At 38.8% G+C, this 23,693-nt stretch overlaps 1 protein-coding gene across 3 annotated transcripts; it reads left to right on the top strand.

Moving 5' to 3' along the window:
- The first annotated feature begins 525 nt into the window (after nt 1-525).
- LOC146713396 (uncharacterized) lies at nt 526-22,917 on the top strand. 3 transcript variants are annotated; one of them, XM_085447640.1, is made up of 12 exons: nt 526-835; nt 1,186-1,254; nt 1,834-1,973; nt 3,233-3,401; nt 3,735-3,916; nt 10,537-10,645; nt 10,868-11,103; nt 14,002-14,069; nt 16,918-17,003; nt 18,378-18,613; nt 18,950-19,056; nt 20,866-22,917. In XM_085447640.1, the coding sequence occupies exons 1-12, from the start codon at nt 589-591 to the stop codon at nt 22,154-22,156; spliced, it is 2,940 nt and encodes a 979-aa protein (XP_085303766.1). In that variant the 5' UTR covers nt 526-588; the 3' UTR covers nt 22,157-22,917. The 3 variants fall into 3 exon arrangements, with proteins under 3 accessions (XP_085303766.1, XP_085303747.1, XP_085303756.1); XM_085447621.1 differs by lacking the exons at nt 3,233-3,401; nt 3,735-3,916 and having other exon boundaries at nt 20,866-22,913; XM_085447630.1 differs by lacking the exons at nt 1,186-1,254; nt 3,233-3,401; nt 3,735-3,916 and having other exon boundaries at nt 20,866-22,915.
- Nucleotides 22,918-23,693: the final 776 nt, after the last annotated feature.

Below are 23,693 nucleotides of genomic sequence, written 5' to 3' on the forward strand. Positions count from 1 at the left end.
AAGATTGTTTTTCTCATTAGTGGAAACTAGCTCCCATAAAAGTCTCTTGAAGAAGGAAATATTAAAAGTTGAACGAAGAGCAGTACATCAGAAAACATAAAAACATCCACTGATAAAAGCCAGACAAAAAGGAGAACCAAAGAGAAACTTTAAGGGGAGTTTTTTACTCTGACTTAACCTTTGTTACGTTTTTTTTAATTGACAAATTTAAGAAAATTTACTTTACAGTGATATCTGTTTAAAAGAAAAGCAGAGAAAACTTTTGAATGAACACGCTTTTTGTTAATTGATATTGAATTGAAACGGTTATTAATGCATTTTCCGTGTTAATTAGAAACAGAAATATAAAGGACACTAACTAATAATAAAAAAAAGTTTTTAAAGCAAACATTTGGAGAATAATCTTTGTAAAATAATTATTACATTACTAAAACTGGTTGAGTTGTTGAATTGTCACTGAAGGCTGTCCGGATAGAGTGGTCAGAAAAGGATACAGCTGTTGTTTCTCCCCGGACGCATTATGTGGCTGCACCGTAACAGTCTCAAACGCGTTCGACATCAAAACTGAAAAAACAAACAAAGAAAATCATGTTTTGCTGGACAAGCAGCAGCGGAGGCTCGGAGCCACTCGACAGCGTCGCTAACATGTCCAAGAGCGACATACTGAGAGGAATCATCACTGAGAAACTGAGCACAGCCGCCCGGGAGATCTTAGCAGTGGTGGAGAGGACGATAGCCGACTACGAGGAGGAGGTCGCGGGCTTCAGGCAGGAGATCGACCGGCAGAGGAGACTGCTGGAGCTCTTGCAGCCTCGGGTCAAGCTTGAGAGGACAGGTCAGCAAAGTTATGGTTATGGGTGTTCCGAACTTTCTTTACCAAATTACACATTTATGCTCACTAACTGGCAAAGAAAAAGATCAAAACATCTGAAACGAATGATACACAGATTGTTTTTATGACGTAAATAAAGATTTTTGTGAATTGGGTGCTTTTGGTCACTTTCACATTCTCTACACAGCACTTAATGTAGAAACGGACAGACTTAGTGAAGGTCAAAAGATCAAAACAGCTAATCACCTCGGAATCTGTTTTACATTTACCTTATCATGAATATTTCACTATAAATATTTTTTTTTGAGTTCTAGGCCCTCATAATTAAAAAAAAAAGTGTTTTACTTTTAAAGAGCTGCACAGCTGTGACGTATTGATGGAAGCCAGTCTCGAGGAGAATGAGCATCACATGCAACAGTCAGGTGTGTTTGTGAGGTTTTGCATTGGAGATTTTGTGTTGTAAAATACAAAAAACACCAGCAGTACAAGTAACTGAACTGACAAAAGCAGATGAAGTAGAAGTAAAAGAGGAGTTCGAAGCTCTCTGAGTGTTAGTGCTGGTTCGAAGTTATGAGATTTGCAAATGAACTGCATTTTGTTTTATTCATATTTGACGTAGAATTCCAACATTTTTAGAATTGAGTTTGTAGTAAAAAGCCTTTATTTTAGTGAGTTAAAGACATTAAAAAATGCAACAAAATGCATCAGCTTGCACCTCTTACAGGGTGTAGTGATACAAAGATGCTAACAGAACAGTTACAGCTGCACTCAGCACAGCTGTGCAACACTAAACAGCATATAAGAAGGCAAAGTGTATGTTTTTGTTTAGAGCTCAGCAATTTCCTGCTGTGAAATTTAGGTTAAATTGGGTTTTGCTTCAGTGCATGCATAAAAATTGTAGAAGTGTGTGCAGATGTTGTAAAAATTTACTTTAGTTGTCAAACAGTCCTGTGATGTAAAACTCAAACATTACTGTGTTAAAACTGACTTTCTGTGTCCAGATGTGAAGGACACTGTGATCTCAGGTCTCCCGGTGTACGATTATGTGGAAGAGGAGGGGGTGGAGATGCCATTTGTGCAACCAGACACAAGCTCCACACAGCATGAAGAACAACTTAAGGAACCAGATCATCAAATACCTGTAAGGTTTGAAATTCACATATCTATCTTAGATATGTGAAAATGTCAAAACTTAAAATTATTCAAGTCAGCTCTCGTGTGATTTATACTGAAAATTAAAAATTTTGCAGTAATTGGTTGTTAATTAGTTTGAGTTGAGACATAAAGTGAAAACCTGGCAGAAATGCAACACAGTCCAAAACCGATTAAGTATTTAGACATATTACTAAGTGTGTCTACATAAGCTGTAATTGCCTCAAACAGCCTTCAGTTCAAATCTTATAACTTAGCTCTCTAGATCCACCTGAAGGTCATCTGAATGTATTCTCCAAGGTTTAATGTTCTGGTCAACCAATTGGTAGAGTACATTTTGAGGCCCTATATCATTTCAATGAGGTAAATTGACCTACCTTTTTGAGTCTTTTCTACCAATTGTATTGCCAAAAAAATCCACCAAATGGCACCGTGACTTAAAAAGATAGCCCGAGAAGGGTCTGGCTGCAGCCGCTGTGGAGTGCCATATTACCTCCACAGTAACCGGAAACACGTGACCTCCACAGTAGGCAGAAATACGTGACCTGCATGGATACAGTGGAAACCTTGCAAGTGGATCGTAAAGGTTGGGACAGAGTCTTTCATATATAAATTTGCCGTTAGCAATTTCATAATTCTAGGAATCATCTAGTTTGCTTACATTGATCATGTTGGCACTTTGCGTTACAGCAACGGGCATTTTTAAATTTTGGTTTTTTTATCCATGGCAGAGAAACACAGATATGTCTGTTTACGGGCCCTGGTTAAAGTAAGAGAGCTGGATTAAGGGCTTCTGTGGGCGAGATGGCAAAAAATACACATTTTGCGTTAGAATATGATTTATTTTGTTGGCATCAAAGATGGAAAGTAACAAAGTACAAATACGTCATTACTGTACTTAGTAGAAGTTTCTGGTATCTGTACTTTACTGCTACACTTTCTTGTGCCTACTTTATACTTCTGCTTCTTACATTTTAGCATGACATGTACTTTGTACTCCCTACATTTTCAAATCAGGGTTATTACATTACATCTGCTTTTTTGTTGCCCAGATTTTAGTTAGCCTCGGTTAAATTGTCTATTATATGTCAATAGATACATATGTCACAAATAAAAGTGTCTTGTAAATTAGTTTTTTGTAAAGAATTTTCTCCCCAAATCTCTTACATGCTAACTGTAACGTGTTATTTCTGCTAAAACCTGAACCTAAATGTGTATACGGTGTTTATCTGTTTTTCTCTGTTTTAGATGCACATATCAATTTGGAATTCTGCCTCAAAGCCAGAATTGCAGGAATGCACAACATGTTGCAGAAGACTCTTTCACTGCCCTCTGTGCCCCAATTTCAGCCCTACTGTCAGGGCAGTGATTGAGGAGCATATAAGTGGACACATTAAAAATGCTTTGCCTTTTAAAGGTATGTTAGTATTATATATACCTTATAGTTAAAGTTATAAACATGCACTTCTTTTTAGTACTTCTGCATTCTCTTTGTTGACTTAAAAGTTGCTTTTCACATTGTACAGTTCAGTGCATTCATCAGCAAGAGAAAAATGTGTTTTCATTAAATACATTTTTTGTTCCTGTTCACTACATTTCTTGACAGCTCTTGTGATCCACACCATTTTGCTTTCATTATTGAGGATGGCTTGGATATTTTTCTTAACATGTACACTCTGATTGTTAGATAAATTGATTGCATTCCATATAACTACATTTAAATTACATGTGTTTTTTTTCTCTCTTACAGACAAAATGATATGCCGGTGCAGGCTGCCATGTAGGACAACAGGACACTTTCACTGTCCTGTCTGTAACATGACAATCATACGGCGTGGGGATATGGCAAGGCATTTATTGTCATGTCAACATAATGTTTCAATAGCTAGTCAGCCACCACTATCAGGACTGCTCCCCACTGCACTCTCCAAGGTGCCCCGCATCCCTCTCAATGTCTTCTCTCCAACATCTAAACCATTTTCTGAATCTTCGGTAGACCATGCATATGCTCTACCCTCTGTGCTAAATGAAGTCCATGAAAATGAAATGCCCTCACTGTGGTCTTAGTCTTCTTAAAAAAAAAAAGGCCAAAAATATTTATCACGATATACATTTGAAAATTTGCGATAACGATATAACTGACGATATAATTTACACCAGACAAAATACTTTACAACTCCTCAACTTTATTAGTGCAAAAAAAAAAAACCATCAACATGCAGCATGCTCTACTAAAAATAGTGCTTTGTTGTGTATCTGACGGATGAAAGCTAAACCAGTTCCACACCACTGAAGTTGCAGCATATTTACAAACCAATTCTGGTTCATCTGTTTCATTTAACGATCCACTTTCACTCTTCTCATTCTGCGTCGCCACCATGTGCGTATGTAAACAAAGGCACCGCGCATGCACGTTTCACCCATATTCTGTCACGATGTTTCATTTTCTTATCGTTGCCCAACATTACACCGGTATTACCGTGAACGATATGATATAGCCCACCCCTAATGAGGAGGCATTCAAACAGATCAATAGATGTTTGTCTGGCCTGTCATCTGCAGTGTTTTTGTGTAGAGGGACTTCTTCCTGTTTGTTTTTCAGTTTGCAGAGGACATGGAGCTCTTTTTAAAAGCATGTGCTGACGAGCAGGGATTACGGGTCAATGCGATGTTTGACATTTAATGGAGAGATGAAGGAATTGGCTATTTGTTGTTGTTTTTTTTGTTTTTTTATGTGTTGTTGGGTTGTTGTTTTTTTTCAGTGTACAGAATTCCAATTAAAGTTATTTCAAAATGTTGTTTACTTGTTTCCATACTTACAGTAAAACATTACAGTGTAAATGTAACAGCATTGTTTTATACTTGAAACTTCAAAATTAAAAGCTTAGAGTTGCTATTAACATTAATGTGTTACCCTGTAATCAATAAGATTTTTATACACTTTATGCATTAAAGCTCTGGGCTTTGTGCTGGCCATTTGTAGCCACTTCACTTTTATTTATTTATTTATTTATTTATTTATTACCATTTTTGCTGTGTTAATGCAAGTGGAATGAAAGGGTCTTGATTTTTTTCAGCTTTAATAACTTTCAGCTTCTTAAATACATCAAAAATATATTCACTAAACATTGTTCTTGCCTCTATCATGGCAAAAAATGGCTAAAATTGCTTTCACTCGAAACTCAACACCTAAAAATTATACTTTTTAATGTTTTTTTGTTTTGATTTTACAAATTACATCATTTACCCAATTTTGGCCATACAAGCAATTCCATGTAATATCCTTATTTTCAAATAGGGGCGTTTGATGGCTTACCACACCCCAATGGATCAAAAGATTGACGGAGGTTTGATTTTAAGGATCTAATACAGGGGTAGGAAACTACAGGCCACGAGAGCCGGTGTCCTGCAGTTTTAGATGTCCTCGATCCAACACAGCTGATTCAAATGGCTAGATTAGCTCCTCAACATGTCTTGAAGTTCTCCAGAGGCCTGGTAATGAACTAATCATTTGATTCAGGTGTAGTGACCCAGGGTGAGATCTAAAATCTGCAGGACACCAGCTCTTGAGGACTAACGCTCCCTACCCATGATCTAATAGTTAGAGTTAGCTAATGTTATGAGTAACGATGGAACGATCTGATATTATGCATCGTATCGGTCCGATACTGATCTAAATTACTGGATCGGATATCGGAGAGAAATTAAAAATGTAATCCGATCCATTAAATAACGAAAGCACCTCACAAAACTTGCGACATGGGGTAACTCATAGTGGCTGAGAAATGTGAGACCTCTCGGCAGTCTGGTCGAGCATTTGTAGCCTCGCTACCAAACTAGCACTTCATCTCTGAGAAAGTGATCCCAGAGAGAAGTAAAGCAAGTGTGTAAGTTCATCTCTGAATGTTTGTGAAGCATTCCAGCGTTAAGCTTAACAACCGATATATGGAGCGACTGCCTCTTCTTGCTGCTACTTCAGTCATGAAACTGATCAGTGATCAGCTGATCGGCTTTTCTGTTGTGACTCCGTCTCTCTTGTTTGTTTTTGACCCACTTTACACCAGAAAAAGGAAACCAGCGGCTGAACAACAGCAGCACATTAAGCTCGATAAGCTGTAGCTAGAATTTATTTAATATTACTTTCTACACCAGGATCCTTTTCTACGTAGCTGACGGCTGGTAACTGTGCAGGGGCGGATCTAGCAAAGTTTAGCCAAGGGGGCAGGTAGGGCATGAACAGGGAAAAGGGGGCACAAAGACATACTTTTCTTTCTTATTCTCATTTAAAATGTCTAGCTTTTAATAAATAATTATCTGAATCTTACACCCAAAGTTCTTATCTGATGTAAAATGTATAGAAGTCCATTACCGTATATAGTAACCATTAAGTCAAGGTTCTTTATTTGTGACATGCATAGTTATACAAGTATAACACACAGTGAAATGTAGCCTGACACGCTCCTCGACATGTGCAAAAAAATTGGGGGGGGGGGGGGGGGTGTAGAGGAAGAACATTATATATATATATATATATATATATATATATATATATATATATATATATATATATATTAGGGGTGCAACGATACACAAAATTCACGGTTCGGTTCGGTTCGATACTTTGGTGTCACGGTTCGATATTTTTTCGATACAAAAAATGTTCATGCATTTTTAATTTGTCATTTATTAAAATTATAAATATATATTTTAACTCAAAAGTACAGTTTTTAAATTTAACCCTAACCCCTGTGCGTGTTTTTTATTTTGACAGCGAATGCGCACCTGCGGACCACTTATGTGCAGTCTTGGTTATTTAGCTCATCATATCGCAGCCACAGAAATTATTTTGTCCATGAAACCATAAAGCTGCACTTTCTTTTTGCCTTATAGTCTGATTTGTCATAACTTCTCCGTTTTGTGGTAAGCTTTTCTTTGGCTGTCACTTCTTCACCCTGACCTGTCTTATTTGGCTCAGCAGAACTGAAATGCTTTTACACACGTACTCACATAAGCTCAGCGATTCTCTGCGCGATCAACCTCTCACGTGTTTAAGCTTGCTGCGGGAGATTTCACTTGTCATGTTTGCATAGTAAGCTAACGATTAATAAGACGATGTCAGAGGAATTGGTGCGCAAATTATCATCACTCACAGATCAGTGCTGTCGCTCTCTATACACAGTTCGCACGATTGCAAAGTGAAAGCAAAAAAACAAGCGCAAATTCAAACGCGACTTCAATATGTCACATATTGACAGTGGCTCACCGATGCCAATGACATAATTACCCAGCTACATTTCTGAAAGAATGCAAAAGCATTGACATATATTTTTCCTACAATAGCCCGATGGGCAGGGAAGAGATAGATTTTGGTAGCCCGACTGGAAAAATCGCTAGCTCCGGGACGTCGGGCTAGCGATATTGCAAGCCCTGTATCTGATTGAGGAATCACTCATCTTTGGAAAAGAGTTTATTACAGAGAAATGGCTCTTTCCAAAATAAAAGCTATACTATCCGCTTCTTCTGGGCTATATTCTCAGCAGCATAAGGAGAATCATGTGCTAACAGCTGTCTAAATGACTCGGCTAAAGTTAGTAGCATGCTTGCTTTTTTTTGTCTGCTTCCACTTGTCTTTGCACTAGGATGATGTCGGCGTAAATGTGCAGTCATATTCGTTGTGTTCCCACTAGTGCTTTCAGGTTAATCTCGTTGAAATGACCTTAACGCCACAACACGGCAAATCTCCGTTAACGAGCTACCGCCGATCGCCCCGTGCATGGGGCTAGACGGCCAACACGTTAACGAGCTAACTGCGCTAACACACTAGTTCACACCAATGTAATTGAGCATTGCATGGCACATCCAACATACTGTTTTACTTTAGTCCATGACTCGCTTACCTTCAGGGTCATACGTCACATGAAAACCAAAATAATTCCAAACGCCAGATCTGAATGAGGTTCAATGCCTGTTGCAAGGAGAGCTTAACTTCTGTCTCGCTAGCTTGCCCTGCGCTCTTCCTTCTGACTATGCTGTCTGTGTTGAGCGCTCAGTGGATCTGCGCTCGACAGTGCAGCCTAGGCGGAGTAGTCGAACACAGATTCACTGAGCGCTCAACACAGACAGCATTGTCAGAAGGAAAATTGATAAAATAAATTACAAATGTTGTATTGTTCGATACATATGCGTACCGAACCGAAAGCACTGTATCGAACGGTTCAATATCGATACGAATATCGTTGCACCCCTAATATATATATATATATAGGTGTGTATATATATATATATATATATATATATATATATATATATATATATAGTATGTAGTATATACATTAAGTTTAATATACCCTAGTAAGGTATAGTACTTTTTCCTTTGGGAAGGTACCATCTGTGCAGTCTGCAATTCTGTTGAAGAAAGATGTTGAATCTATTTATTTTAATTAATTTTTAATTTAATTATTGTTGAAATATAATTGATTTCTCTGCATTTTTTTTTACACGTGCATTAAATTAAAGTTGATTGCGTCATAAGGCGCATAGGTGGTTCCCTATTTTTTATTTATTTATTTTTGCTAGGAGTTGGCAACCCTATTAGTTAGGTTGCTTAATATTTCCGCTAAGTACTCTTTAAAATACCAGAATAGTGAGGATGGTGTAGGTTTAAATTTATTAGATTTATCAGTATTTCTGAATTATGAAATAGTTTTTGCATACAGGTTTAACAGAATAGCTTTAGCGTTTAGTTTTTTTTTAAACTTGAGTATGAACTTATACAAAGCAAGATATTAAAAAAATTATTTTGTTGATTTAAAAAATACACTATATCAGATTCATATCGGTATCGGCAGATATCCAAATTAATGATATCATTATCGGACATAAAAAAGTGGTATCGTGCCATCTCTAGTTATGAGATTCAAATATTTTTTTAAAACACTTTACCAAATGATTAATTTGTCGATTTATGATAAGATATGATAAGATAAACCTTTATTAGTCCCTCAAGAGGGACATTTGAATTGTCAAAAGTTATGACAACTTGGGACACTTCACTGTGAAAACCAAGGCCGTTATAACCACTGTCCAAAGGTACTGTCAAGGTGGAAATGTCAGAAGTGCAAAGTGTTTCTGTGCCTGAAAGGCCCACCAGCAGTGCTTTGTTGCGCATCACCAGAAATAAAGGACATCTAACACCTCTAAATTGCAGTTGGTTCTGTAGCACAACAACTCTCTTGTACCTGTTCTGTCTAGTCTGCTGCTAAGTTACAGAAGTTTATAACTGATTTATTAAGCTTTTAAAAATATTTTTGTATTCAGAGTTTTACCATTAATGAAAATCTCAACCGTTTGGTAGAGGCCTATGTTTAAAAGAAAAACTATGGCGTTTCAAACTATGTTTGAAAAAAAAAATCTAAACTTTGTTACTGTTGTTCTAAAGGAATAAAAATGCAAAGAAATATTTTTTTAATTGCAATTGTCTTGATGTGAACCTCAAATGGTTAAAAGAATTTATAGAATTACAAAGACAAAATCTCAGAACTTACACAGCCTTCAGTCCATTTAAAAATATAGATATAGAGTCTGACCAATACCAACACCATTATTTGTTGTTTTGAAAATTTGTTATATATATTTTTAGACACATGAAACATAAACAGACGCTCAACCATAAAAGGCCGATGGGGTGTTGTCATCACCCCCACTGGGTGGGTGGCATGGACACACAAGTGTGTACCCTGCCTTATGCCCAGCTAGGATAAGTTCCAGCCCTCCCGTGACCCTTGTCCACCTCCAGCTGGAGGTGTAGCTGCTGAAAATGTCTAACTAAATCTCATTGACCTGGAACACAACTGTTTTCTCTTCACTTTTAAAATTTTAATTTATCAGCTGATCTAAATGTCAATACAGATATATCAGGAAATGTTTTATATCAGTTGATTGCTCAGCCCCACCAATACGTTGGTTGAACTTTAGTAGATGCTACAACAGGAAAGAGAAGTATGTTCTTCTGTATGGATCAGAATTCCAACTCAGCATTTGCATCACAAGCTTTAGAGATGTACCAAACTCTGACATAGACAACATGTGAGACTGTTGTTCTCTTTGCAAGAATAGATGTTACCGCTACTGTTTCAGGAAATCTCACTTTCAAACACAGGCACTTGTAGCTAAAATCCTGAGTCTACATCCCACTCAGAAGGGCTAGAATTAAACTTTTAAGTGGTTTTTTTTTGTATTTACCATTAGGATAAAGGGATGGTGAACCATTTTTTTCACTCGAGTTAAATATCAGCAAAGACTTTCACCTTTTTTATTCATCCCGAAATGTTGATTCTAATCATCTGAACAGAGTCAACTTTTTGGTATTTCCTTACCTGGATGATTGAGCATGCATCAATGCTTTTTAGAAAAGTTTTGTGGTTCAGTTTGTATCTAACCAGGCCAGAAGTCAGAGTGTTCAGACCTCTCAGTTCTATTTTGTTTGTTGTCTAATGTATATTTTGAGCTTTTATCAAGAGATTATCTGTAAATAAACTTGTTTCTACAATCAGTTTGAAGTGAAGAGGCCCAGCAAAGCTCTGACTGGAGGCACGCAGACCCTTCCAAATTTCCGGATCCGCATCTTGGAGGATTCCCAGACTGAAATACTCTCTAACCTTGGTATACTTCATGTTCTTTGTTTTTCAGATATGTTTTTTTTTTTTTAATTTTCTTACCAATATTAAATGTGTTGGAATGTAAAGAGGCCCAGCAAACTGTTTCAGAGTGACATTCATCGTTATTTCAGGACCTCAAGGTGGACTCTTAGGTTTTACAAATGATCATGAAAGTGCCTTTTTTTTCTTGGTTTCACGATTTCACAATGACTTCTTTGTATTTCAGTGTTTAAGAAATGTCCGGTGCAGGATCTGAGGTGTCCTCCTGGTCTACAGGAGGACGACTTCCTGGAGCTGCTGAGGTCCACCTTCCCTCAGCTAGGCTCTGATGAACCTTTGGACTTTTTTACATCCAGCACAAACAGGAGGCTCCAGCCTTTGCAAGTAGAGCCAAGGACCCCAGAGGTGATCTACAAGGCCATCAAGACTGCAGGAAGCTCGGCCCTCTACATCAGACCGAAGGTAGGTTGATACAGTTCTAAACAATTCATAAGAGGCATTTTGACACTTGTGGAGTGATGTTTTGTTGGGAAGGACTGCATTCTCTTCAAGATTCAAGATCCAAGAGCTTTATTGTCAATACAGTAGTATACAAAGTATACAGTGTATACAGAATTATGTGACTGAGTGCAAATAAGCATGTTGTTTTCAGGTCCAGTTTGTAGTGGATTTGTGGAAGTTTTTTTTTTTTTTTTTTGAGTCTTTTAATGAGTATTGTAAGGTGTTCATAAGGGTGTATGTGTATATCAGTCATTTTGTGGTAGTGAGTTGAGGGCTCTGACTGCTTGGGGGAAGAAGCTCTTGCAGTGTCTGGTCGTTACGGTTTTGATGCTGCAAAACCATCTGCCAGATGGAAGGAGGGAGAACAGTGCATGTGAGGGGTGGAAGGTGTCCTTCACTATGCTGTTCTCACATCGGATGATGTGTCTGCCATAGTTGGGAGCTGTCCTCACTATCCGCTGCAGAGACCTCTTTTCAGCGAGGGTGCAGTTCCCGTACCAGATAGTGATGTAGCAGGACGCTCTCAATGGTTCCCTGGTAAAATGATGAGAGGAGGGAGACTGTCCTTCTTCAGTTTCCTAAGAAAGTGAAGACATTGTTGGGCTTTCTTCATGATGGTGGTGGTGTTCAGGTTCTAGGAGAGGTCAGCTGATATGTGCACACCCAGGAACTTCACACTGTTGACCATCTCAACAGCAGATCTGTTGATGTGCAGTGGGGTGTGGGTCGTTGACCTCTTCCTGAAGTTAACAACCATCTCTTTAGTCTTCTGAACATTTAGAGACAGGTTGTTATTCTGACACCAGTCCACCAGGTGTTGAAGTGTCATCCTGACATCTGCTGTGGACAAACAGAGTACTTGGTCATTGGGGGAGGGGGGCATCTTCCTTGCTGACTCTTTGTTCTCTGCTTCAAAACGTGCAAAGAGGTCATTTAGTTGGTCTGGCAGTGAGGGATCACTGCTGCATGCCGGAGGTTAGGGCTGGGCGATATGACCTAAAATCCATATTGCGATATAATTTGAAGCACGTGCGGTAATGATATATATCGCGATATATGATTTTCTTCTGTATAACGTATTTTCCACACTATAAGGCACACTTAAAATCCTTTAATTTTCTCAAAAATCGAGAGTGTGCCTTATGTATGAATTCTGGTTGTGCTTACTGACCTCGAACCGATTTTGGCGTGCAGAAATCTGTTAAAAAAATGTTTTAGTACATGTTTGGTAAGCCGCACTGCTTGATGGATTGTCAGAGCATTACGGCTGCCATAGTGAGGAGCTTCACGGAGTAATCTGGGTCCAAAACTCCGTCCGCTTCAGGTCCCAAAGTCAAACGAACACTAAATTCTTTCGTCTTTAATAAAATCATCAGCGTTGCTGTTTAACAAGTGTAACAATTAAGTTTAACATCCATGCATCAATGAAAACAGAATTTATTAAATTTGACGGAGTTACAAGTTAACAGGAAGTTAGCTCGCTAGCTTCCACCCAAACATGACATACCATGTTCTGACTGAGAGATTTTTGAAACTAATTAAAACGTGCAGCTCTGCTACCACTTCCAACATAAATGAAGACAGAAAACTAAACAGCAGTGGCGTTTGCAGGGTTACTGAAGTTGGACTACCTGGTATATAATTGGTTGTGCTATGCGACTGCTAGCGACACAGCTATGTTAGCATAACATTAGCACAGTGAAGCTGGAGGACGAACACCAACTTTTTTTCCACGCAATAAAAGTTAACGTGAGGGATTCTGGTGATCAGGGACAAATGCAATCGCATAGCAGGATGCTATACACGGGCTAAACTTCAGTCAGGAGAACAACTGAGATTATTCATCCACAATACGAGGTTAGTTATTAATATACTGCAACAACATGGGAATAGAACAGCTGCGAGAGAATTCAACATTAATGAATCAATGTTACGGAAGTGGAGGAAGAGCAGTTTTTGGCTTTCCCCATATTTCAAAAGTGCTTCATCTCTTTGCCATGACTGTCGCCCAGCATAATTTGCAGATGATAATGGTTGTAGCCGCTGCGATGCTTTCAACCAAAACAGGCGCAGCTTGATGATGTCATCAACATGCGCTATTGCAATAGAGCGGTATAGTCAAAATCTCTATCGTTGGCCAAACTTATATAGTTTCTATCGTATATCGTTTATATCGCCCACCCCTACTGGAGGTGTTGGCTTGTAGCCCGTGATTGTTTGGATGCCCTGCCACATGCACAGAGTATCCTTTGTACTTGTGAAATGTGTGTTGATCTTATCTGCATACTGCCACTTTGCCTCTTTGATGGCCTGTGATAGGTCTGCTCTGGCTGTAGTGTAAACTTCTCTATTTTTGGACTTAAAGGTAGAGTCTCTGATTTTCATCAGGTTGCGTAGCTTTGCAGAGAACCGGGGTTTTTATTCAAAGCAATCTCGCAGAACAGATATGACCCCCTCTTGCCATGTTTTCACCTCTCTGACGGTTGGAAGTCTGATCCGTTTGTTGATGGGTCTCTTAATGGCATTTTCAGAACAAATATTCAATAATTTTGCCTGTTCAGACATGTTCTGATTATTTTCATACCAATTGGGTTGTATTTTTACCAATTAGTGCATATTCATCTGGTATTGTTATATCAACAGGGTAACAAATTTTATACACATTTAGGGTTGTTTGTTCAGTCCAGGAGATTTTTTGCGATTGTGTAAGTTTTTCCATAGAGACTGAATCATTTGGAAGCTAAAGCTTTCAAATGATGAAATGTTATGTCAGTTGGGGCATGTTTTTTTTCTGTTGGGGAAACTAAACACTGGGATGGTGAAGTTTGAGATATTTTTCTGCTGTGTCTGTTTCTCCAGAAACAAGATGACAACTCCAGATCCAACCCTGCAACACCATCAGCTGATCGAGCAAAATATATCAAAAGGTAATCAAACTAACCAGAAGCATTATATGTTAAAAGAATGCTTAAGGAATTGGGGTTGGTTGACGTGTGGAGGGATGCACACTCACTGGAAAAGAAATATACCTTTTCTTCACATTCCCACCATATGTATTCAAGACTGGACTATTTTTTTATGTGACACTTTGATAAGCATAGAATTATAAATTGTGATATAGGGGTGAGAGATATTTCGCACCATGCAGGGGTGTACCTGACACTCCATTTGGATTCAGATCGCAAAGAGACTTTATGGAGGCTTAATACTAGTCTACTAAATGATGTAGAATTCAAAAAGTTTGTAAAAGAAGAATTTAAGGAATACATGGAGTACAATAACAATGGTGATATTTCTCCTAGTATTTTATTGGATGCAGCGAAGGCAGTTCTTACGAGGGAAGCTAATTTTGTGGTCCTCATATTAAAAAAAGGAAAAAGAGAAGTATCTAAAAGACCTTACTACGAGACTGAAACACCTAGAATCAGAACATATGAAAAATTAAAGAAACACAACAGATATTAATAGGTTATATGATGGGCTAAACTCATTAAGCAGAATTATTATGAAAATGGTCCCAAATCTAAGAGACTCCTTACTTGGAGGATACGGAAACAGCAGGCTGACAGATTTATTCAGAAAATTAAAAACCCAGCAAATGATAAGATATGTCATGACATGAAAAGCATAAAATAATCTTTTGTGACCTATTATACCCGACTGTACGCAGAACCACACATGATAGATGTGCCCTCTGTTAATGTATTTCTTTCCTCACTTGATTTACCATCGATAGGAACACAACACAAACAATAACTGCGGAGGAGATTAACAAGGCTATTTCAAAATTGAAAGGTAATAAGATGGCCGATGAGGATGGCTACCCGGCAGAGTGGTATAAACACTTCAGAGTAGTAACCCCTCTGCTGAGGGATTGCTTTAACCATGTGCTTACGGGGGGGGGGGATACCACCATCCTGGAAACGAGCAGTTATTTCAGTAATTCCCAAACTGGGTAAAAATAGAGCAGAATGTGGTTCCTATAGACCCGTATCAGTCTTGAATATCGACTATGGGATATTTGCAACAATATTAGCTAAACGGTTGGAATTTATAACTTCCGAACTAACTGATACAGAAACAGGTTTTGTTCGAAATAGGCAAACTCATGATAACGTGAGGCGGGCTCTCCATCTAATAAATAAAATGAAAAATATCGAATCAGTAGCTGTCAGGCTTGATGACGAAAAAGGCGTTTTGTAATTTTATTTGGGCCAAACAAAAACCAAGAATAAAATTTTAGACATTACAACTGCAAAAGGACAAAGGTGGATTCACTCTGCCATGTCTTGAGGACTATTATAGGGCTGCACAGTTACGAGTGATGATTGGGTGGTGTGATCCAATGTGTGAGGCTAAATGGAGATCAACCACTCATTAAAGGACATATATGCAGACCTGCTCCCAGCACTAATGAAAGTGCCCATAGAGACATGTTATAGGATACTCAAATATAAGAAAACTGAAAAAAGTCTGCTTACGATTCGGATTTTGCACCTGCAAACATGGATAAGAGATTTATAGAGTGGTCACATAAGGGTATAACAGGCTACTGGAAGATTACAGATAAAAATGTACTAAAAGACTACCAGCAACTCCAGAGAAGTTTTTACTTGGAAAGACAGGATTTGTTTAGATACCTCCAGCTGAGGCACCATTACGACAGAAACATAAAATTCCTAGAAGAGGAGGACACGGGCTTGGTTAAAATCTTCATTGACTCTTGTAAGGGGAATGCACCAAAGAAACACATATCCAGATTATACAAATGTTTACAAAGATGTAGGAATAATGACACAACATATATCAAAGCTAGATGGGAAAAAGAGGCTGAAATAATAAAACATGACAACAACTGGTTCAATATATGTAAGGCTGTGGTAATGACCTCAAGCTCACATCTATGGAGGGAATTTGCATGGAAAAACAGTGCGTTTTTTTGTCACGCATAATACTAAGAGTAAACAAAGTAAAGACCCCGACAAGGCTCAGTGTTGGAGAAACTGTGGATGTGTATCTGCAGGACATTTTCATATTTTTTGGGAATGTGCTAAGATTGTTCCCTATTTGCTAGTAGTAATCAAAGAAATCAATACCGTGATGGGCTTGAACTTGGCCCCTGATTTCACTGTGTTTTATCTATGTGATTTGCCACAAGGACTGAGGAATTCAGACAAATATCTTTTATTGATACTTTTGGCTGGTGCAAAGAAAGCCATAACTCGCAAATGGCTAAACGTGGATCCACCGTCATTCTTGGACTGCATAGGCATTATCAAGAAAATTTACACAACGGAGAGACTGACTTTCTCACTAAGACTTGCTGCCGATAAATTTGAGAAATACTGGAAAAAATTGGATCTTTACTTAAATGGAAAAATATTATAATTTCTGGTACCATGTGTCATTTCTGTAATTCACCTATTTGATCTGATTGTACCATAAAGGGATATGTCTTTTTTTTTGTTTGTTAGGCTAGATGCTCTGTGCTTGTTGGGGGTCTGCATGTTTTGTAAAAGATATACAGGACTGTCAATAAAAATAAAGTGTAAAAAATAAAAAGGTAATCAAACTAAAGAGGGCATCACTTGTGCGCTCTTGTGTATTTGCTGGCTCTAAAGACGTATAGCACTGCTGCACCAAACCTAGAGCCAGTCATACATTTTGGCCACGTTTTGTTGTAAAAATTGAAAACACAACGCTGTGACACTTTCAGCCAATTAAAGCCATTAAAAAATGTATTTTCCTTCTTCTCTGCGTGTTTGCGTTTGATAGGGTGAAATACAATGACGCAAAGACTCCTATAGATTTCCGGATCCGCATCCTTGAGGACTCTCAGATTGACACGCTCTCGAACACTGGTACGGTCATGTTCTTCATTATGGAGCTAAAATGATTAGTCGATTAGTCCTAGAGACTGGCAAACTATGATTGCTAAATAAAAATATATGTACAGTGGTGTGAAAAGGGGTTTGCCCCTTTCTTGATATATTTTTTGTTTGTCACACTTGAATGTTTCAGATCATCAAACATAGTTTTAGACAAAGATAACACAAGTGAACACAAAATGCAGTTTCTAAATGAAGGTGTTTATTATTAAGGGAGGAAAAAAATACAAAATGTGTGAAAAAATGATTTCCCCTAAACCTAGTAACTGGTTGGGCCACACTTAGTAGCAACTGCAATCAAATGTTCTTGATAACTTTAACAGCGCTGAATTTTGGCTCACTCATCTTTGCAGAATTGTTGTAATTCAGTTGTATTGGAGGGTTTTCGAGCATGAACAGCCTTTTTGATGTCATGCCACAGTCTCATAAAGATGTTTTCTGGCAAAACTGAGATGTACCTTTTGCTCAGCAGTGGTTTTTGTGTTGGAACTCTGACTTGCAGACCATTTTCCCCCTTAATAACAACACCGTCATTTAGATGGGCGATCGTGGCTCAAGAGTTGGGAGTTCGCCTTGTAATCGGAAAGTTGCCGGTTCGAGCCCTGGCTTGGACAGTCTCGGTCGTTGTGTCCTTGGGCAAGACACTTCACCCGTTGCCTACTGATAGTGGTCAGAGGGCCCGGTGGCGCCAGTGTCCGGCTGCCTCGCCTCTGTCAGTGCGCCCCAGGGTGGCTGTGGCTACAATGTAGCTGCCATCACCAGTGTGTGAATGTGTGTGTGAATGGGTGGATGACTGGATGTGTAAAGCACTTTGGGGTCCTTAGGGACTAGCAAAGCGCTATACGAATACAGAGCTGGAAATCGGGAAGGGGGTAAACACTTTTCCACATCACTGTATATATTCCACAGCTGGTTACTAAGTGGTTGCCTGAGGTTATCAGAAATCGCTAGGCAAAACTCCAAAGCAATTACAAGGAAATCGAAGGTGTAGCAACTGATTTTGGATAACTAGCAACTAGTCAGGGAATGCACATTTTTACCTAGCAACCAGAAGCTGCCAGGGAGTCTCTAGGCTGGTGTAGCTGAAGCCTTAATAAGTTACAAAGAAGTGTGTTTGTGTGAGTCCTGTCACTGATTTATGTTAATGCAAGTTTACAAAACCTCTCAGTGACCAGTAGTCGTTTGATGAGGTCTTCTTGGACTGTGGTTGATCACTCTGCTAATTTTTTTTTTTTTGTTTTCTTTTGTTTTATAGACTCAAATAACTGTTAAATAACTGTTAGTTAAATAACTGTTAGTTTCTTTCAGGCTTTAGATCCATCAAAGGTTGAACTCTTTTTATTTCAGTGTTTAAGAAATGTCCGGTGCAGAATCTGACGTGTCCTCGTGGTCTGCAAGAGGACGACTTCCTGGAGTTGCTGAGGTCCACCTTCCCTCAGCTGGGCTCTGAAGAACATTTGGACTTTCTCATATCAAGCTCACACAAAAGGCTCCAGCTGTTGCAAATAGAGCCGAGAACTCCAGAGGCGATCTACAACGCCATCAATGCTGTTGGAAACTCGGCCCTCTACATTAGGCCAAAGGTAGGTTGAAGCAGTTATAGACAATTCATATGAGACATTTTGACACAACATTTACATTTGTTAGCACATGATTTCTGCTTTTCTGTAGAGCAGCAGCTTTCACAATCTGCTTTGCTCCTAGCTTGTCGATATTTTTGAGTCAGGTGACTTTCTAGCAAGGAAGTAACATTTGAAATATGGTTCTTACTGGCTTGTAAATGTCTGTAGTTGTGGGTTGACTAGAAGAAGAGAATTTTTGAAAAGACGGTTGAATTTAAAAAATCTAATCTAAACTTGTACTTTTGTTGTTTTTGCAAATAAATTTGTAAAAATAATTTGTGGAACTAACCCTTACAGACAGGGAAGGAGGAGGAGAAGACCCTTCACTCTTTACAGACAAATGTCGATCCACCGTCCAGTGATGCCGAGGCACTAAGAAGTGTTAAAGCTAAACTGCTTTCCAGGTAATTTAAAAAACTGATAAAACAACTGAAATTAAAGAGATTTGCTACTGATATATTTTTTTTTACAAAGGCTTTTACAAAAACATCTTCTGAAACAATAAAAAATTAAATGAACAGCATGAAAAAAAATCAATTGTAGCCAGATGACACCATAACTTACTTGATTATTATGCTTAATTAGATTAATATAAAGAAATGCATACATCATTTTACTAACAGGAGTCAACTGAAAATTAAAGATGGCGAAATCTGAGAAAAGAAAATGGCTCTAGAATTCGCAATTTACAGTTTTACAGGTGGAAAATTTTCAGCAATTTAATTAATGCATTTAATTAATTAATTAAGATATATAAATCTGAGATCTAGTCTAATCTCCTAGTTTCCTAGTTTTGTGTTTTGTTTCCTGCTTTTAGTGTTCGTGTTTCACAGCAAATAAAGCCGTTTTGAGTGTTAGACGTTAAATGTCTCAGTTTGTAAGGGACAATTCAGATGACCTTTATTGGATCCCAGTGATCTCTGGGGCCCTCAGACAATGTCAGTTAACACAATCCTCCGTGCCATCTGCAGATACTAGCTAAAGCTCTGTCATGCAAAAATAAGTCATATTTGAACATGGCCCAGAGGTGCCATCATGTCATGTGGGCCAAGAGTCATTCGAAGAAGTCCAAATTTAATATTATTGTTGGTGATCATGAACGTTGCGTCCGCCAGGGAGACCATCCATCGTGTTATCAGCGTTCAGTTCAAAAGCCAGCTTGTCTGATGGTAACGGGGTGTATAAGTGCAGACGGTATTGGCAGTGTGCTTGTTTTGGAACGAACTATGAAAGCTGAAAGGTATATAAAGGTTGTAGAGCAAGATATGCTTTCCTGGGAGGAAAACTCTTATCCTTTTTTTGTGCAAATTTTTGTTTTGCAACAACATGTACCTAAAGCCCATTAAATATCAAGTGTTTTTCGAGATTGGATTACAGTGGTCCCTCACTATAATGCGTTCCATTTTCGCGGCCTCGCTGTTTCACAGATTTTTTGGGTGCAATTTTGCATGCTTTTTTTTTTCACAGCGCATTTTGTCCTATGTCCTGATCGACTGTAAACCATTGTCAATCACTCTCGTACCATGTCTCCAGTACAGTACAGGATGTGTTCAGCTTGTCAAATTTACATAAATCTTCGCTAGCAGAAGAAAGCAAACACAACAGTGTCGACGTCAAAGGCACCTGCAGTAGCACACCAAAAGGCAGAGGAAGATGCACAAAAAGTTGGACTTCTGGACAAGCTAAAGGAGGATAGAAGTTACCGTATTTTTCGGACCATAAAGCTCACCGGATTATAAGGTGCATTAAGCAAAAAAACAAACAAAAACCAAACAGTCAGATAAGTCAAACTTTACTCAACTCATTCTTCTTCCATTGATTCATTAATGATGAATTCTCTGGCAGCTGCTCTATTCGTATGTTCTGTACCTGAAAACAGGTTTTGATCTTTGGTTTCATTCTATAATACTGGACTTATTTTTCTACAAAGGTTTGAACTTTGTGTGAAAGAAGTGTGAAAATGTTCATGCCTGTCTGAGAAAAGTCTACAGAGTGTGTAGTGAGGGGTTTTACAGCCTTAAAACATCTATAATATTTGTAAAAAATAAAGATTACCAGTTTGCGAATTTTACCTATTGTGGGTTATTTTTAGAATGTAATTCCCGCGATAAACGAGGGACCGCTGTAACTGGGATTCAGTGAACACTTAAGACTTTGTCTTAAAGTCATTTCGAATTTGCACAAAGTAACTACAAATTTATGTTCCTCGGCAGCCCAACTCAGCATGACGATGACACCACAGTCGATGTTCTGGCCACCAACTCAACATCAGAAAACCAGGACCTGCGAACTGAAGAAGATGCTAGTGACAGCGAAGTTAACTCCAGTGATGGCATGAATGAAGATGAGATGTTGGATGGAGACGATGACTGGAAACCTGATCCCAAGCTGCAACTGCCAAAAAGAAAAAAAGAAAAACAAACAAAAAAGAAGCAAGTAGCCAAGTGTTGGATAAAGAGGTTTAAGGGTAAAGTTTCCTGTAAAGTTTGTGGAGTTGGGTACACTCACCTGGCCAGTTTGATGAGACACATCTGGAGTCACGTGGATGAGCCGCAGAGTGTTTGTGGAGTTTGTGGAAAGACTTTGGACTCTGTGGAAAAGTTGAAGGACCATCTTCAAAATTACCAAAAAACTTACAAGTGTTCAATTTGTGGGAAGTCTTTCTACTCCAGAAAGAGCTTGCGGAGCCATGTGTCTTTTCACACAGCAAACAAGCTGTTCAAATGTAACGTTTGTAGCAAAACCTTTCCTCGAATGTCTGCCCTGAGGATTCACCGTTCGATTCATGTGCAGGAGAAACTATACCAATGTGATATATGCCCCAAATCATTTGTTCTTAAGGGACAGCTCACAGCTCACACCAAAACCCACACCAGGAAAGAGCGATACCACTGTAAGATTTGTGGTAAGTCTGTCGCTGATCGGAGGGCTTTGAGCCGACACAAGCTGACTCACACTGGTGAGCGGCAGTATTGCTGCCACATCTGCGGAAAGCAATTCAGACTTCAATGGTCTTTGAAGACTCATGAGAAGATTCACACAGCCAGGGACCAACCGTACCTCTGCCACATCTGCTGCAAAACCTTCACGACAAATCAGACCCTGAAGGCTCACCTGAAGACGCACAGCAACGAGAAGCCTTTTGTCTGCGTCACATGCAATAAAGGTTTTGTGAGCAACAGCGAACTAAAGAAACACTTGCGAGTGCACAGCGGTGAGGCTCCATACGGCTGCACCATATGTGGACGTTTTTTTAAACAAAGGGCTGCCCTAAACTCCCACGTCAAGATCCATGCGGGCATCAAACAGTTTGTGTGTGAGATCTGTGGGAAGGCGTGCTCTCGCAAGGCACACCTGAAGATTCACATGAGGATCCACAATGGAGAGAGACCGTATCAGTGCACATTATGCGAGAAAGCCTTCACTCAGAGCCACTGTTTAAAATCGCACATGAAAACCCACCAGCCCGAAGAACACAAGTCCGCCACTCAGTCCACGCTCTAAGAGACATTTTAGCGCAGGGTCTTAAAAATCAGTCAGTTAAACATTTTAGTTTCCCAAGTTCATGTGCTACAACCTTTTATATTTGTTTGTTTTCTTAAGTCAAAAAAGTATGGAAGTGTTAACAAATTTTTCAGACTATTTTTGGATAGTTAAATGTAAATGTGATTATGATGGCCTCACTATGGTGAGTTTTCCCTGAAATAGAAAAGGAAAAATTCTGTGTATTAACAAAAAACGAGTGACTTATTCAGTTATTGATTATTTCTTTTGGAGATTATTTCGTTTTTGGGGGGGTTTTTTACCAAATATGTAGATGAACATTTTAATTTTCCTTTTTCAACTTGTGTTACTTGACACTGCCGACTAAGGTGGAGTCAAAAAAGTAGTTTATGTTCTTCTGTTGAGCAAATCCTCAACTCCAGACTTTCTATCCATAAAAAATTCTATCCATCCATCAAACCAGTTCAGACTTGTGGGTGCTGACTGGGGTCTATCCTAACTGTCAGAAGAGGAAGAGGATGGATGAATGGATAAATATAATTGTTAAAGTGCCACCTTGCCTCAATTGCTGTAGTGTTAGCAATTACAGTATGATTTTTTCCAGATGAGTCTTGTTAGATTCCGAGGTAGGCTTTGGGGTTTCACTTGTTTGGAACAGCAAAATGTTACAAATCTTACTGTGTGAACTGTGTGCTTAATTTAGATAGTAACATGCTTCCTTGAATAAAAAAATAAACAAAAAGCTTACTGGTACTGAGTTGGACCTCCTTTAGCCTTTAGAACTGCCTTAATTCGACCAGGCAGAAATTCAACAATGTGCTGGAAACATAGCTCAGAGATTTTTCTCCATATTGACATTAAAGCATCGCACAGTTCCTACAGATTTGCTGGTTGCACGAGCATGATGCAAATCTTGGATTTAGAGCATGTTCAAGAAACCAGTTTGAGATTATCTGAGCTTTGTAGCAGTGTGTGTTACCCTGCTGGAAGCACTCATTAGAACAGAATGGGGGAACTCAGTGTCCTGCAGGTTTTAGATGTCTCCTTGAACCAAATGATTCAAAATTACCTCATCAACATGTCTTGAAGTTCTACAGAGGTAATGAACTAATCGTTTGGTTGGGATGTGTTGACCTAGAGTGATATCTAAAACTTGCAGGATGGGCCCTTGAGGGCTGGAGTTCCCCACCACCCTGCATTGTTCCCCCCATCCCTCAACTCTTTTTCCTGTGAACACTTTCCTGACGAGCTGCACACATCTAATGTGTTTTACCCATGTGAAAAATAAAAAAATTTATTCATACACTGCATGAATATATGTTAAAATCTCAAGTGACACAAAAAGAATAATACACTACGCGACGCTATCACATCACTATCACATTACCAATGCTGGCATCAGCTTTAACCTAGCCCTTGGCCTTTGGGGGGAGTTGTGCTTTCACTAAAATCTGTTTTAAACAATATGTGTTGGATATATTTCTAAAACAAAAAAAATATGCCTCATTATTTCCTTTGATGGTTTCTATTGGTGATA

The sequence above is a fragment of the Copadichromis virginalis genome, linkage group LG3 (genome assembly GCF_057382275.1).
Source record: "Copadichromis virginalis isolate Kocher_CV1m ecotype Utaka linkage group LG3, C_Virginalis_male_GT1.1, whole genome shotgun sequence".
In the NCBI taxonomy this organism is placed as follows: domain Eukaryota; kingdom Metazoa; phylum Chordata; class Actinopteri; order Cichliformes; family Cichlidae; genus Copadichromis; species Copadichromis virginalis.